This window comes from Alosa pseudoharengus, unplaced genomic scaffold, assembly GCF_046254945.1.
Source record: "Alosa pseudoharengus isolate Yale_2024_CS ecotype anadromous, Long Island Sound unplaced genomic scaffold, YU_APseudo_1.1 YU_APseudo_1.1_scf_22, whole genome shotgun sequence".
Taxonomy (NCBI): Eukaryota; Metazoa; Chordata; class Actinopteri; order Clupeiformes; family Clupeidae; genus Alosa; species Alosa pseudoharengus.
In genome coordinates, this window is record NW_027468680.1 from 7417604 (window position 1) to 7432603 (window position 15000).

The 15000-nt window shown below is 45.9% G+C and overlaps 2 protein-coding genes across 4 annotated transcripts in view; one reads left to right on the forward strand and one right to left on the reverse strand.

Annotated features, from left to right (window-relative positions):
- The window catches only part of cdc42bpaa (CDC42 binding protein kinase alpha (DMPK-like) a), a 105635-nt gene extending 99650 nt beyond the window's left edge, over nucleotides 1-5985 (forward strand). For 2 of the 3 annotated variants that reach the window (XM_076300387.1, XM_076300389.1), the window contains 2 exons: nucleotides 354-419; nucleotides 2020-5985. In XM_076300387.1, coding sequence (XP_076156502.1) covers nucleotides 354-419; nucleotides 2020-2151 — 198 coding nt within the window. In that variant the 3' untranslated portion in view covers nucleotides 2152-5985. The remainder of the gene's footprint in view (nucleotides 1-353; nucleotides 420-2019) is intronic. The other variant, XM_076300390.1, reaches the window with a different exon arrangement.
- A 4276-nt stretch (nucleotides 5986-10261) lies between these two features.
- Nucleotides 10262-15000, reverse strand: part of LOC143139703 (frizzled-3-like) — a 29033-nt gene continuing 24294 nt past the window's right edge. The window contains exons 5-7 of the mRNA XM_076300391.1: nucleotides 14135-14283; nucleotides 13259-13498; nucleotides 10262-11160 (exon numbers count right to left, since the gene is read on the reverse strand). Of these exons, the coding sequence (XP_076156506.1) occupies nucleotides 10887-11160; nucleotides 13259-13498; nucleotides 14135-14283 (663 nt within the window). The 3' untranslated portion in view covers nucleotides 10262-10886. The remainder of the gene's footprint in view (nucleotides 11161-13258; nucleotides 13499-14134; nucleotides 14284-15000) is intronic.

Consider the following 15000-nt stretch of genomic DNA (forward strand, 5'->3'; position numbering starts at 1 on the left):
CATCTGCTAGCTGCCTGTGTCCTGAATACACTGTAAAAAAACGTAATCTCTGTGGACAGCCCAGACTCCAAGTGTGTGTGTGTGTGCCATCACAGGTCTGTGTGTGTGTGTGTCATCACAGCTGCTTAAGTATACACATGTGGGTGTGTGGGATGTCACTGGGTGTGTGTGTATATGTGTGTGTGTCTCAAGAAATCACAAAGAGTGAGTGCTCTCGGCCACCTACACTTCACTTGAAGTTACACACACACACGCTCTCTGCCACCGCTCTCATACTCTGGTCCATATGCCTGTGTGGGTGTATATATGTGTGTGTCTTACGTGTGTGTGTGTGCACACGTGATTCTCTTCAGTGGCCATCCAAAGAGAAGACTCCCGATCTGAAACGAGCGTTAAGGACCCTGCTTAGTAAGATGAAGGTAAAGTCTGAACAGCACCCAGGAAATAGCCTCCACTAACTACCCCTAAAAGAAGTTACCCCTCAAGAACTGCCCCACCCCATTCACTATGTGGGGGTAGAAAAGTAGGCTCAAGAGGAGCTGTGATCGTGCTGTTTCCCTGGTGTGTGTGTGCGTCCGCGCGAGCGCTTTGGCTAGTGTGTGTGTGTGTGACACTGTGTGTTTTGGCTAGTGTGGGTGTGTGCACTTGTGCGTATTGATAAAGAGAGGCTTTTCTGTGGTGGATCAGTTATGCTACTCTTGTACAGTAGTTTGTGGTTTTGGCAGCAGGTCCTGACAGTATCTCCAAACAAACGTTGATGTAGATGGCGTGTGTGTGGTCCTCCTGTGTTCTAATTGGTGGAGATGGAGTGTGGTGTACCCTTGCTTTCATGTTAGCCAATCATCGGATAGCATTTCTCTCTGGTACAGATCTGGAGGAGAGACCTGCTCCATAGTCAGCTTTGTGTTGATGTAGATGGTGCGTGTGTGTGTGCGTGCATTTTCATGAGTGCGTGTGTGTGTGTGTGTGTGTGTGTGTGTGTGTTTGTTTGTGTGTGTGTGTGTGTAGACCAGGCAGACCTGCTCCATAGTCAGCTTTGTGTTGATGTAGATGGTGCGTGTGTGTGTGCGTGCATTTTCATGAGTGTGTGTGTGTGTGTGTGTGTGTGTGTGTGTGTAGACCAGGCACAGACCTACTCCGTAGTCAGCTTTGTGTTGACGTAGATGGTGCGTGTGTGTGTGTGCGCGTGCATTTTCATGAGTGCGTGTGTGTGTGTCTAGACCTGGCAGAGACCTGCACCATAGTCAGCTTTGTGTTGATGTAGATAGTGTGTGTTTGTTTGTGTGTGTGTGTGTGTGTGTGCACAGCCACCAGGCTGTGAGATGTTGGTGCAACATGAGTTCTGCCATATACTTGTCCTGCATGTCTCCCGACATTCTCATAGTTCCCACTGGGATAGGGAGGGAGGGAATGTGTGTAGTACTATAGTAGGTGTAGTGCACTTGCTGCCACATCGCTACAAAAAACGTAAAGAAGTGTTTTGAAAAGATAGTTACTAGTTTTTTTTTTATAGTTTTAACTGTGTTCATCATGTCAAAAGAAATAATATTGTAATCTCAATATATAGCCTACCAATAGGCTAAAGAAAATAAGTGACCAGACTGTAATGAAATGTATGTGTGTGTATATATAGTAAGCTAAATTATAAATTATACCATTTGATAGTTTTTATTTTACCGTACTTGACAAGGGGTTGTATAGCAGCCCAAACACTAGTAACCTCTCAATGGTATCTTGTTAACGCTGTGTTTATGTATTGTGTTTATGTATACAGTATAATGTGTTGTGTATGTTCTGACTGGTCTATGTAAATATGTGCGTGTGTTTTCAGATAGCTATTTTGTATGTGTTTTTTGTGTTTGTGTGTTTTCTAATTGTAATGTTTCGTGTTTGTATGTGTTGCCTTTGTGTGTTGTGCTTGTGTGTTTTCTGATTGCTATATTGTGCGTGTGTGTGTGTGTGTGTGTGTGTGTGTGTGTGTGTGTGTTCTGACTGGTGTGTGTTGTTGCTCTGCTGCAGGATTCGGACTCCCCCCGCCACTCGACGGCCTCCAACAGCTCCAACCTGAGCAGCCCCCCCAGCCCGGCCTCCCCCCACAAGCCCAAGTCCCTCTCCCTGGAGAGCAGTGAGCGCATGGGATGGGAGACATGAGTCATACCCCTCCCCCCCTCCCTCACCAAACCTCCAACCTGACACCCCCCCCACACACACCCCATCCATCCCCCAGAGCCGGGGACTCTGTCGCTTTGCCGCTCCGAGGACCGTTCCGTATCCCACATACCCCCCTTAATGCTTCAGCCACATGCGGCAGACTGGGCACCTAGAAGGACTGAGCACCCTGAAAGACTTTATACCCCAGAAGGCCGAACTCCCCTGGGAGTGTGTGTGTGTGTGTGTTTCCCCCTGCCTGATGCACTTGGTTAATCAGGCTGGACTGTTCTGTGTGTGTGTGTGCGTGTGCGAGTGTGCGCGTGTGCGAGCGTGTGTGTGTGTGTGTGTGTGTGCGTGTGAACATGTGTTTCAAGGGTTTACTTGCACAGATGGATGTGCAACCCCATTCGACCCCTTGCGCAAAAAAAAAAAAAAAAAAAAAAAAGCCTTGATGCGTCACCACTGTTTGCCTGCCTGTGGACAGAAGGGACTGGTTGCTGCAGAGGCCAGCGGCCGCCCTCACTAGCGTCCCGTCGCTAACGCTAACTACTCAAAATCCGCCGCGAGGAGGCTGATGGTTTTACATGCTGACAGGAGACAGAAAAACCATCACCAGGGGCTGAGGGACTGCCCCTCCATAAGACCCGTTCCCGTCTAACTGGCTGTGACGGCAAGACCTTTTCCTCTCTGTGTTGGAGTGAGCGAAGAAACACTGACTGAAAGGCAAAATGTTAAGGTTCTCAGCTGAGAAAAAAAAAAAACTTAAAGCTTTCATTTAAGAACACTAAATTTGGACCTGGCCTCGGCTTTTGCTCCTATCCTCAGGTGAGATACACACACACACACACACACACACACACACACACACACACACACACACCTGTGTCTCACCTGTAGGCTGGGCGGAGTTTAGACGTGTATATAGCGTGTGTTTAGAGGATAATATATTAGCACAGGAAACACTACCCCCAGTGAGAGAGACCACTGGCGGAGGTCACTGCTAGCTTCTCATTTGACTTTTTGTGTCAAACGGTTGAAGTTCCATCAACACCTGGTGTAATGAGTGTTGTTTTTTTTTTTAATTATTGTTATTATTATTTTTATTCTTTAATTTTATTATAGGTTGTTAATCTTCAAGCTCGAGTACACAACCCATTAGCTAAAGCTGGATCAGTTAAACAGGATTTGGCACAGCATCGAGAAAAAAAAAAAAGAATACGCTATTTTAACCAATTTGGCACATGTATGCTGATTATCTCACACACACACACACACACACACACACACACACACACAATCACTTGTCCTGTGCAGAATGTATTTTGCAGCCTTTTCCCCTTGCTTTGGTTGGCCCTCTCTGAAGCAATAACGCTATCTCCAAAGACGTTAAGTGAGATCACTACTTATTTTTAAACTATTTTATTTACATGTTTCAGTGCTACATTTTTTGTTTTGTTATAACATTAAGTGTGTTTACTATGATTGTTTGTTTTTGAGCACCCCACAAGTCATAAAAACAAATACCAAACATGTTTGATATGATTTATATTCATGTTATGAATAATTTAACCCTGTGGATTGTTTCATTTGTCTCTGAACACTTGATTTGCTATTCATTTGACTGCATGGGTCACAACGATTTCTAAGATCCACCTAGCCACTTCAGTACACACCACCCACACACACACACTCTTTCTAGAGTATACTAGTTTACCACAAAGGTGTGCCGCACCGAGTATGCGTAGCTACAATGTGCATAAAGATGCATTATAATATTTCAGTGTTATTTTGCCTTATGTGGCAGATCAGATAATCACTTTGGGACTAGAAGTGGACTGAGAGGAGCTGGGCCAGGGATTGAGGAGACGGCAGCCGGTTCTAGAGCGGACCCAGGGCAGGTCCACTCTGAGTTCGGCTGCCGTCGGGCCATTCACAAGCCCTGTATCCGTCTCCCTGGATACTAGCACTTAGAGAGGCACACCACTATTATTTTGACCACAGCATTTAACTACACACCACTGCAGCTGATTGGCTGACCTTCCGTACTTTTCGTTGTCATTCCATTTTTCACTACATTCTGGAATGGTAAGGGACTCACCATGGCAACTAGTTATTCCATATTTTGTATGACCTGAAATCACATTCTGACTCTATTAGTGAAGCTGAGCTTGGCAGTTTCCAAATGCAACTTTGTATCCTTTGACGTGTTGGGGCCTGAAAAGCACAAGGTTGTGTAAGTGGACCAGTTTGGCCATGTTCAGTAAACAGGTTGTGAAGAACTCATTTAAAAAATTAAAAAAACAACATGGAGTACGTTATCCATGTGTAGTGTTGCGCATCGCTGCCTATTTTTCCAGCAGTGGTGCCAACATTTCAAACAGCACAGCCTCAGATCGTGCTCAGCCTTCTCGAGCTGTGTCCTGTGGATGTAGTCTAATGCAAGAGCTGTAGGAGTCCTCGCTAGCGGAGACCAAGGTCAAGAGTTTAGACAGGTGAAACGTGGGTGGAAACACATTAGCCTGCTGAATGGCAGGCAGCAGTTTCCCTTGTGTTGGCTCATCTTGTGCTCTACGGTGACTGTGTCTTCTGTCTCCAGTCCAAAACCCCATGGTGCATGTGTGTTTTGTTTGAGTGCCTGGGTTCCTCCTAGTGTTTTCAATGCACTGATGTTTTACACTAGAGCTGTATGAGAAGCATTTCAAAGACACTATGAAAAAAAAAACCTCGCATTTCTGAACATTTCATATCTTACAGTCTGAAGGTCACCCCTAAAGGTTCCCTTTAACGTTTTGTCGGAAACGTTGTCTTAACGTTGAACTAGCATGGTGTTATTAAATCTCGATAGATGCCACTTATATTGATCTGGATGGCATAAGAGAGGTGTTACTTCCTCCCCTTCTCCACTGATCACTCTCTCCCTCTTGTGTTGAGATAAGCTCCGTGTGATTGGCTCCTCTAGGGACGACTGACCCATTTGGTTTGGGTTTTAGCCGAAGTTATGAAACAGCTAATAGTGATGTTGATGATATTGATGATGATGATTATAAACTCAGGTATGTGAAAACCAATGATTTATTTTTAAAGCGAAGAGCAAGAGTGAGAGGAGAGGATGAGTGTACGGACTAGCGATGTCTCGACCGTTGTCGGTCGGGCTGTTAAATAGCAGCGACTAGCGCTTTTGGGTTAAAGTGAGTTGGGATGATTTCTGAGGGGAATGGGAAGTATGTAAGTAGAAGACAGTCCCCAGATGACTGTGGACTTCGGAACAGGTCAGGCCCAGGGCTGCGCCAAATCCGTTAAGAGTCTCAGCTGCACGCTGGATTATGGGCTGAGCCACTAGGTGGCAGTAAAGGGTTTCAGACAGACAACACACACATTAGCATTTCAGCGAGGTGTTTAATTTGCCTTTGGGTGACATGCTATTTCATATCAAATTTTTTTTCTAGATTTTTCTTTTGTTTGTTTTTGTATGTGAGAATATGTACAGTTTTGCATGTCATAGGTGTAATCACTTGTTTTTAGGACAAAAAGCTGGATTTTCCACCTTATGTTTATTATTATTATTATTAATATTATTATTAATATTATTATTATTATTATTATATTGAGTTGATTTGATTGTGTTTTGAATGGTTGGCAAGTAAAAGCGGACAGCCCACTACAATGATGTAGATTCTTTTGTTTTCCTTTGCACAGAAATATTTAAGGTGGAATGTCTAAGGTGGAATGTTCTAAGACTTTGGTGTACTTTGGTGGACCACCTCCATTCTTTCATGTGGAAAAAAAAGCATAATAACCTGACTTTGGCATATTTCAATAAAATGGGGAACTGTTGCAGATGCCTCTTCATTTTCTTACTGCATAGGCTGATGTTTCAATTTACGTCAGGATAAATAAAGTATCGATTGATTGTTCATATTTATATATTGAAGAAAAGATGTTAAGAGAGCATGCCTGTTAGCGTAGTTACCACAGTGCTGATCGGGTTTTGATGATGCGCTACCTTTTCAACAGTCTGGGGTCACTTAGAAATGTCATTGTTGTCAATGAAAGCCTACATGAAGTGAGCTCGAATAGGACATGCAGCTAAATGTATAGGAAAGTCATTGACAAGATTTGAAATAATGATTTTAAATTGGAAGTGTTTTTCAAACTTTACTTTCGTCAAAAGAATCCTCCATTTGTTTTTCATTTAAAAGCAAAGACATTGTGATCCCAGGCTTTTGAACAGTAGTAGTGTTCAGTTAGGTCTGAGTGAATGGTGGACTTAATGAATACTCTCTGTTAGCCGTTTTGAATGGCTTGGAAAACTGGACACCTTTTCACTAATTTTGAGATTCAACTCAAAATGTGATAGGAGTGAAAATAATTTCTTTGGGGTAATTCTGGATAACAGTTAGCCTTGGAGGCTTTTAATTTGATCACATTTTTGGCAAGACTGTTTATAAACAAAAAACTTCACATCTGTAAAGAATTTCTTAAAAAGCATTTTTAATGAAATCTTGCATCGCCCTATGACTGAACATCTATACTGTACACATTCAACAGCTAGCCACAAAGTTAAAGTGCTAAAACCGGTTATAAACAACATTTTCTGTACAATAACAGAAAAAAATCCATATTTTGCTTTATGTGGAAACAGAAAATGCATGAAGGATATTAGCAAAGATCCTTAATATACGTCTCGCTTTATCAACCGTCTCTGATATTAGTATTCCATTACTTTGGAAAAAGCAGGAAGAGGGTCTGGGGATGGAACAGAAGAGTGGAACACTAACCCGTCTCCAAGGAGACCAACCCCCAGTGAGGGTAACGGATTTCTAGACAGGGTACCACCTGGGCAGAATTCGGTGAACAGTTTGTTTGAAACAACGCAGACAGTTAACTGATTAATTGGCATCACAGCTGTCTGTAGAATTAATTCCAACCCTCATCCAACATTCAGATTTATTCATCTAGATACTCATTAGACATCTGAAGGGCTTTTAGGTTGACTGCAACATTTATTATTTTATATATTTAATTATTTATGCTGGACAACCAGCAGTCAGCACAGGTATCTTGATGATCATAGTTCACAGATGCTTCCGGATCTGGTACAGACGCACCACATGTGGACAGTTCAGTACCAATCTGCCAGAGCGATTTGGTCGAGGTTTTCTGTGTGCCATGAAGAAGATCCTGTTCAAACCTGCAGCACCAAGGATCCACACCAGCTTTGACTCTGACTGCCAGATGGACATCACTTCAAAACAACATCCATTCCCAGGTTAGAACCATTCTTACATATCCGAGATGAATTGAACACCACAGCACACACACACACACAATAGCAGGCACTGAAATGATGGAACCATACACACACACACACACACTCTTTCATCCTTTGAACAGACAAGCAAACCCATCGGTGTAGGTTTCTTTCCTCCACCCACATTTATACACCACTAAGCACAATTAGGTCATTTAGCACTTTACTGTACATCTTTAATTAAATTACACATAGATTTCACACACCCTCATCAGGAAGCACAGCTGCTTATGTCTTCATGACGTCTCCATGATGTTTTTTGGTTCTGATCAGTCTCTCCATCACATTTGGCACAAGCGACAGTTGCATTCTGGGTGTAGTGACGTGACGTGACGTGTGTTGTTCCTGGCGGTTGGAGCCGCGTTGAAGACACTGAGTGGGCGCCACAAAGCTGCATATGGACATGAGCACTTGGGGAGTGGTCAGGAGGGACGCCATGGAGCTGTTGCAGCGTAGAACACTGCGGCGCTTCCAGAGCTTTCCGTGGTTCTTCTGAAGGTTTGCATAATAGTCACAGTAGCACACAGACAGTAGAGCGCTTGTTCACTATAGGGTTAGGTGTGGAGGTCCGGTTCAGACGAGTCAGTGGTTTCAAGGATGCCGCCTAGTAGTACTCCAAACAGGTAGCCTAAGCATGGCACGGCAGGCAAAACCTGAAGGATCAATGCATGGTTGGAGCCAGTGGTGTAGTCTAGTTAGCTGTAGTGTATGTACTGTAATGTAGAAGTTACCTGTAGTGGATATACTGTGATCAACCCCTAAATGTTAATACGTATCCTTGCCTATTTTAAGTGGGTATACTGAGATGGTGATGCTTTTTAAGTGGGTATACTGCGTAGTCTTGCGTATCACGTAGACTACACCACCAGTTGGAGCCAAAACGTGGCTTGGATTCTGTGTCTGTGGACCTGGACGTCCACACCATGGAGAGGGGTGGGTGGAGAAGGCGAGTGCGGAGGCTGGGTCTGGGGAGGGATGTGGTCTCCACACACAGGCCAGAGGACGCCCCAGAGCTTCATTCCAGCCAAGCTAGTGCACACCAGATTCCACCTGGCTACTGAAATAATCTGGCTGCTGCTCGTAATATTTAAAGTCTATAAAGAGAGGAGCCCTTAATGTAGAAGAGTCCCTAAAAATCCTACAACTGCCCACAACTGATGGATTTTAATCAAATAGTCTAAAAGTTTTAATCTAATTATGTTTGATTAAAAAAAATACTAAAAAAATAACCGTTAACAGTAAAGATTGAGTACTTTTATTATTTCTCTTTTACCACTACTTTTAGATAGATAGATAGATACTTTATTGATCCCTAAGGGGAAATTCAGGGAATTTTTATTACATTAATTACCTTTATTCATTTTGGATTCATTAGATTCATTTATCCAAAGCCACTTACTATGACTTTTATATACTTACTATGCCAATTATATTACATGGGCTCATTCTCCCTGGAGCAACGCGGGGTTAAGTGCCTTTCTCAAGGGAACAACGATGGAAGCTGGGAATTGAACCCACAACTTTTCAGGCTACCGCATGCTAGCCCAAAAAGTTGTGGGTTCAATTCTAGGGTACCAGGTGGTTCAGGTGTGCATGTGCTCGGTCATGAGTACGCCAAGAGGCCCCTCTGCCCTTGTGTGGGTAAATACCCCCACCCCACCCCCCCAGCTCCAAACTCATGAGGTAGGCTCAGAGGAATGGTCCAGGAGAGTGAGAGATGGAGGGAGAGTGGGGGGCAAGAGAGCGAGGGAGAGGGAGGGAGAGTGGGGGGGGTAAGAGAGCGAGGGGGAGTGGGGGGCAATAGAGCGAGGGAGAGTGGGGGGTAAGAGCGAGAGCGAGAGAGAGAGTGGGGGGTAAGAGCGAGAGAGAGAGTGGGGGGTAAGAGAGAGAGGGAGAGTGGGGGGTAAGAGAGAGAGGGAGAGAGAGAGTGGGGGGTAAGAGCGAGAGAGAGAGTGGGGGGTAAGAGCGAGAGCGAGAGAGAGAGTGGGGGGTAAGAGCGAGAGCGAGAGAGAGAGTGGGGGGTAAGAGCGAGAGAGAGAGTGGGGGGTAAGAGAGAGAGGGAGAGTGGGGGGTAAGAGGGTAAATGACTGAGCATATCCGGCGTTGAGGTTTGTGGAGCAGAAATCGCTGAGGAAAAGTGCCACGGCACACACAGATAAAGCACTATAGAGAGTGAGCACAGACACACTCGCATGCAAGCCACATCTTCACACACACACACACACACACCATCAAAGTTCGTAACCCAGTCAATCCATAATCTTCTGACATTTAAACACAACCACTGGCTGCTGGGGCCATGTAAGAGCCCTGAGCCTGGAACATATGCAGCAACCGCTCCCAAACCTACACACACATTTCTCTCTCATCTCGCTCTCTCCTTCTCTTTCTCGCTCCTCTCTGTCAAAACCTTTGAGCTCCTAACGGAGTCTGCGGGGGGTTGAGAGAGAGAGAGAGAGAGAGAAAGAGAGATAAAGAGAGGGAGAGGTCTTGCATGGTGTTATGTTGCACCAGAGGGGAGCACAGATCTGCTTTGATGCTGACTCAGGTTCAGTGGCAACGTGCTAATCTGGAGGGGAAGAGGACCCTTCAGCAGCAGGTGAGAAATTCCTGGTCTGATCTCCAGACAGCTGCCTACTAACAACCCCCTCGCCTCCCCATCCCCTCCCCCATCCTCATCCCGTTTTCTCCTCTACTCTAGCTTGTCTTCCCCTCCTTCCCTCTCTCTTTCTGTTCTTTCGTTTTCTTTCTTCTCCTCTTGACTTCTGTTCTCCCCCTCCCCTGCTCCTCCTCCTCTTCCTCCTCCTCTTCCTCTTTGCTTTCTCCCCAACTTCTCTTGTTCGTCCCCTCTCTTTCCTCTAATCTCCGATCACAGTACAGCACCGACAGCAGGTCAGTTGAACTCATAAACAGTAGGAACAGACAGTAGGCCTGTCGAGCTCATAGGCAAACAGTAGCAATGAAAATTCCACATGTGGAACTTTGACAATTCGGATACATACATTACTGCCTTCCCAGCTTCCCCTTGTTATATTCACAGTAGAAAACACATCAAGTCTTATTGGATTAGCAGTCAGTACACAGCAGTGTCGTGTGTGTGTGTGTCTTTGTGCGTCACCAGGGGGACCACCATAGGTCTGAGTGACACACACACTTACACACCCAGCTGTCGTGGCGTGGCCTCTGTTCAAAGCGGACGACCTGAGGGGCGAGAGGTGCGTAGTGGTCAAGTTAGCGCCTTCCCCACTTCTGACGAGAAGAGTCCGCACGGTGTCTCACAAGACATCAGATCAACTGTCCGCAGTTCTGCACCTCACACAGACACACACAGACACTTCTTGACACACACGCGCTCATGCAGTCTGAGCCAATCACAAATCACCAGTCTGTCCGTCAGGAGGTTCCCTGATCCCGTTTCCGCGGGTTACGCGCTGGCCCCGTCCTCCTCTTCGACGCGGCTGATGCTGGAGCCGTGCGTGACGCTCGTGGCGGTGGGGGTGGCGGGGGCATGGAGGGGGGAGGAGATGGGGGCACCGGCCACAGAGGCCGAGGCGTGGCTGAGGCTCAGGCTGCCATGCCGCGGTCGGCTGTCCAGGTCTTGAACGCTTCCGTGACGAGAGGGGACTTGCTCGTTAAGGCGGGGCATGCTGCCATAGGGAGGCCGCTCTTCAGCACCACGGTACGTACAGGGGGTGTACCTTGAGAGAAGAGAGACAGAAAGAAAGAGTTGAGCTCACCTCCTCTCTACTGAGTTATTCCTGTTTATTCTCTCTTGTGCAACGTTCACTGCACCTTGTCATTTTTTCTCATCAGTGCCTTACACAACTGGACCAGTTTTCAGATGAAACTCCAGTGTAGCTTAAGGCCATCTGAAGAAGTCTGTTCTGATGTCTGGAGTATCAACGTGTTTAGGGGTTTAGCTTGGGGACATTAATAAATGTACAGTATTGCTTCTTATTTGAAGTTATCTTTCTTAGCTATCTAGCTTAAGGTTCTTTACAACTACGGGGATACTGCTGATGCCATTTTGAAATGAAAGGGAGTTTATAGATAGATAGATATACTTTATTGATCCCTAGGGGAAATTCAAAGTCACAGTAGCATACACACATTCAATACACACACACATTCAATAACAGCAGAAAAAGTAATTAAAAGTATATAATATAAAAAACACAACTAAGCAATAAGGACTGTAGAAGATAAAGAATATACTAAATATACAAAATACAAATTATACTAAATAAAACTTAATCAAAATCATTACTGCAACTATATTTATAATTTTAGCTTTGAAGACCTTTGGCAATTATTTGTTTACACAGATTTGACACTAATTAATGTCTAAGTTAAGCTTTTCAGTGCTTTTCCGTCCCTGAGCCAGACCAGAGGAAGCTAGAGCAAGCCAAACATATCCTATTCCCTCATTCAGTAAAGACCCACTGAAGCTAGCCTCCTCCGTTACTTTCTGCCATCGAGTCGTGGTGAGGAGAGGAGTATTAAATCACTCTCGCTTGAGGCCATTTTGAATTTAATCTTTTGTCTCATCTGAGAAGCGTGGCTGCTTAACCTGCTATCCGTGCGACGGCTCAGGCTGGCGAGCCATTCAGGAATGCATCTGTGAAAGGCACTTTATCTCAAGGGCCTTCCACCCCTCCGCACTCTTAACTGAAAATTAGAGCTTGGCTAGATTTAGCACACAGCATTTTAAGTTGAGGAGATCAAACTATTTGCCAAGGTAGCCAACTTACATGTATTTGGGGTGTGACTCACGCTTTTATGTTCCGTCTCATTCTAAAGAGAGGAAAAAATCCATCAACTTCAATGCATCTAAAGCCAAATAAATAGTCTCAGTGAGTCTGTCAATCTCACATCAACCGTTTGCTTCTTGTTTGCTATGTATCCATCCAGCAGCCAAAAACAAGGATTCGTGTTCAGTTCTACTACAGTACCTTATTATAGCACAGTATAGTGAGATCCTAAAACTTCATAATTGATATGAGGGCTATAAACTTTTTAACTTGCTAATAGCATTTTAACTTGAGCTGCTCAGTCTGTTAGATTCCTTTCTTTATGACAAAATGTTTACATTCTCCTTTTTCATCACCAGAAAGATGTACAATATGCTGAGGCGTCACTCTAGCCACTCACCAGATTGGAACTTTACCGTTAGTGTTGTTGAGGGTTAGTGCTGTAGCATTAGTTGTAACCACTGACATTAGTGGTTAGCATGGTAGGTTGGTATTAGTTTTGTTTAGGGTTGGTGTTGCTGTAGCATTAGTGATTAACATGCTGGATTGGTTCCTTTTAGGATTGGTGTGGTTGTATCAGGAGTTGGTGTAGCTCTTTAAGGTTGTTGCTGTAGCATTAGCAGTTATCGTGGTGGGTTGGTGCTTTTTAGGAATGGGTTATTTAGCATCACAGTTTGGTGCATTTGCGTCAGACGTTGGCAAAGCCAATTGGTTTTGTTTAGTATTGGTGCTGTTGCATTAGCAGTTAGCGTGGTGGGTTTCGTTTGTTTAGCATTGGTGCTGTAGCATTAGCAGTTAGCACGGAGAGTGGGGTGGTTTTGTTTGGTATTGATGCTGTAGCGTTAGCGGTTAGCACGGTGAAGTGGGTTGGTTTTGTTTGGTATTGATGCTGTAGCGTTAGCGGTTAGCACGGTGAATGGGTTGGTTTTGTTTGGTATTGATGCTGTAGCGTTAACGGTTAGCACGGTGAATGGGTTGGTTTTGTTTGGTATTGGTGCTGTAGCATTAGCGGTTAGCACGGTGAGTGGGTTGGTTGGTGCCTTACCTGCCGTCTCTGGAGCGGTGCAGGCTGCCGTGGTAGCTGCTGATGCGGCTGTGGATGCTCCCCGCTCGGCTGCGCTCCTCGTCGGCCATGGCCAGGTGGGTGGAGGAGGCGTGAGTGGAGGTGCCCTGCGTCGACGTCCCCCTCGACTTCCTGACGACCGGGGTCGCGGGGTCACGCAGCAGCAGGGACTGGGCGAAGTCCGGCTCCTGGAGGACCTGGCGGCTCTCATTCACAGCGCTGCTGCTGGGCGAGGGGGAGGGAAGGGAGAGGGAGAGGAGGACGGCCGGGACGGGACCGCCGGGAAGAGTGTGTCGGAACGAGGAGCCGAGGGAGAGGGGGAAGGTGGAGGTGTGTGGGGCAGGGAGAGGGACGAGGGAGGGGGGGGGAGATGGTGGCCACACCGGGAAGGTCACCAAGGGAGAAGTTAAGACTGTTAATAGGGGCAGGAGGATCACGAGCACGGATGAAGAATAGGAATAAAGCAGGGTTTAATACCATAGGCACTGGCAGAGGCTGGGGATGGGGGACTTGCGCTCTCTTAAGCCTCTCTGTCTTATAAAGGAGTCCCCACAGCCCCCATTCCCAAAGAACCACTCAAGCAGAACCAGCAGACTGGCCAGGCGCAACACACACACACACTTTACTGCAGGGGGTTTGGGGTGCAAGCTTTACCCCATTCCACACATAGTGTTACAGATCAATCGTCCATACCAATCATACTGCCTTTGCAGCTGTGAACCCCTCACACACACACACACACACACACACACACTCAGCAACAGCCCCTCCCTAATGCACAGCAACTTTGTTAAGGTTTAAAAGAGCACACTGTACATGACTAAACCTCTCACTCAAACACACACACACAGAACTTACTCCTTGCGTCGGCGGCCTTGCAGGAAGCTGGCCCACTCAAAGCAGGTCTTCTTGCTGCCGACCCAGAAGACGGAGGGGATGCCCACCACCAGCCCCATCAGGTACTTCATCAGGAAGAGCACCAGGTTGGGCCTACCCGTCTCCTCCACCTGCAAAACATACACACGTTAGAGGCAAACACACACATGCATGCATACTTACATTAGATGGATGGACACACGCACACATACATACTTACACTAGATGCACGCACACACACACACGCACACACACACACATGCGCACGCACGCACGCACGCACGCACACAGATATTAGAGGCGAACACACATACATATATTAGAGGTAAACACAAACACACACACTTAAGTTGCAAACACGCACCAAAAAATATTGCTAAAGAACGACTAGCCTTCTTCAACATGAACACACACACTGATAGAGAGTTTGTGTGTGTGTGTGTAGGAGTATAACTGCATATTGTAGATATTTTCTTGAGAGGGAGTCCATTTTAAGTAGGAGTTTGTGCAAGCTTTGGAGAGTGTGTGTGTGTGTGTGTGTTTCACTCCTTCAGACTGCACAGCTCATTGCTCTCGGACAATCCAGCCTTCTCCTCCGAGCACAAATAGTAGAGCAGCACACACAAAGGCTACTTCTCTCTCTACTTCTCTCTCTCTCTCACACACACACACACCTCTTGCTGTCTCCATGGCCTCACCACCTGGGCACTTAAACTAGTCATGTGAGACTAACAAACTGCCAATATACTGTAGGCTCTTCACCAGTCTTGCACACACACAGTTGAAGGCCCGGGATGTTCTTCACAAAGACACACAAAGTTGATTCCAGCGATGCAGTCAAATAAGTG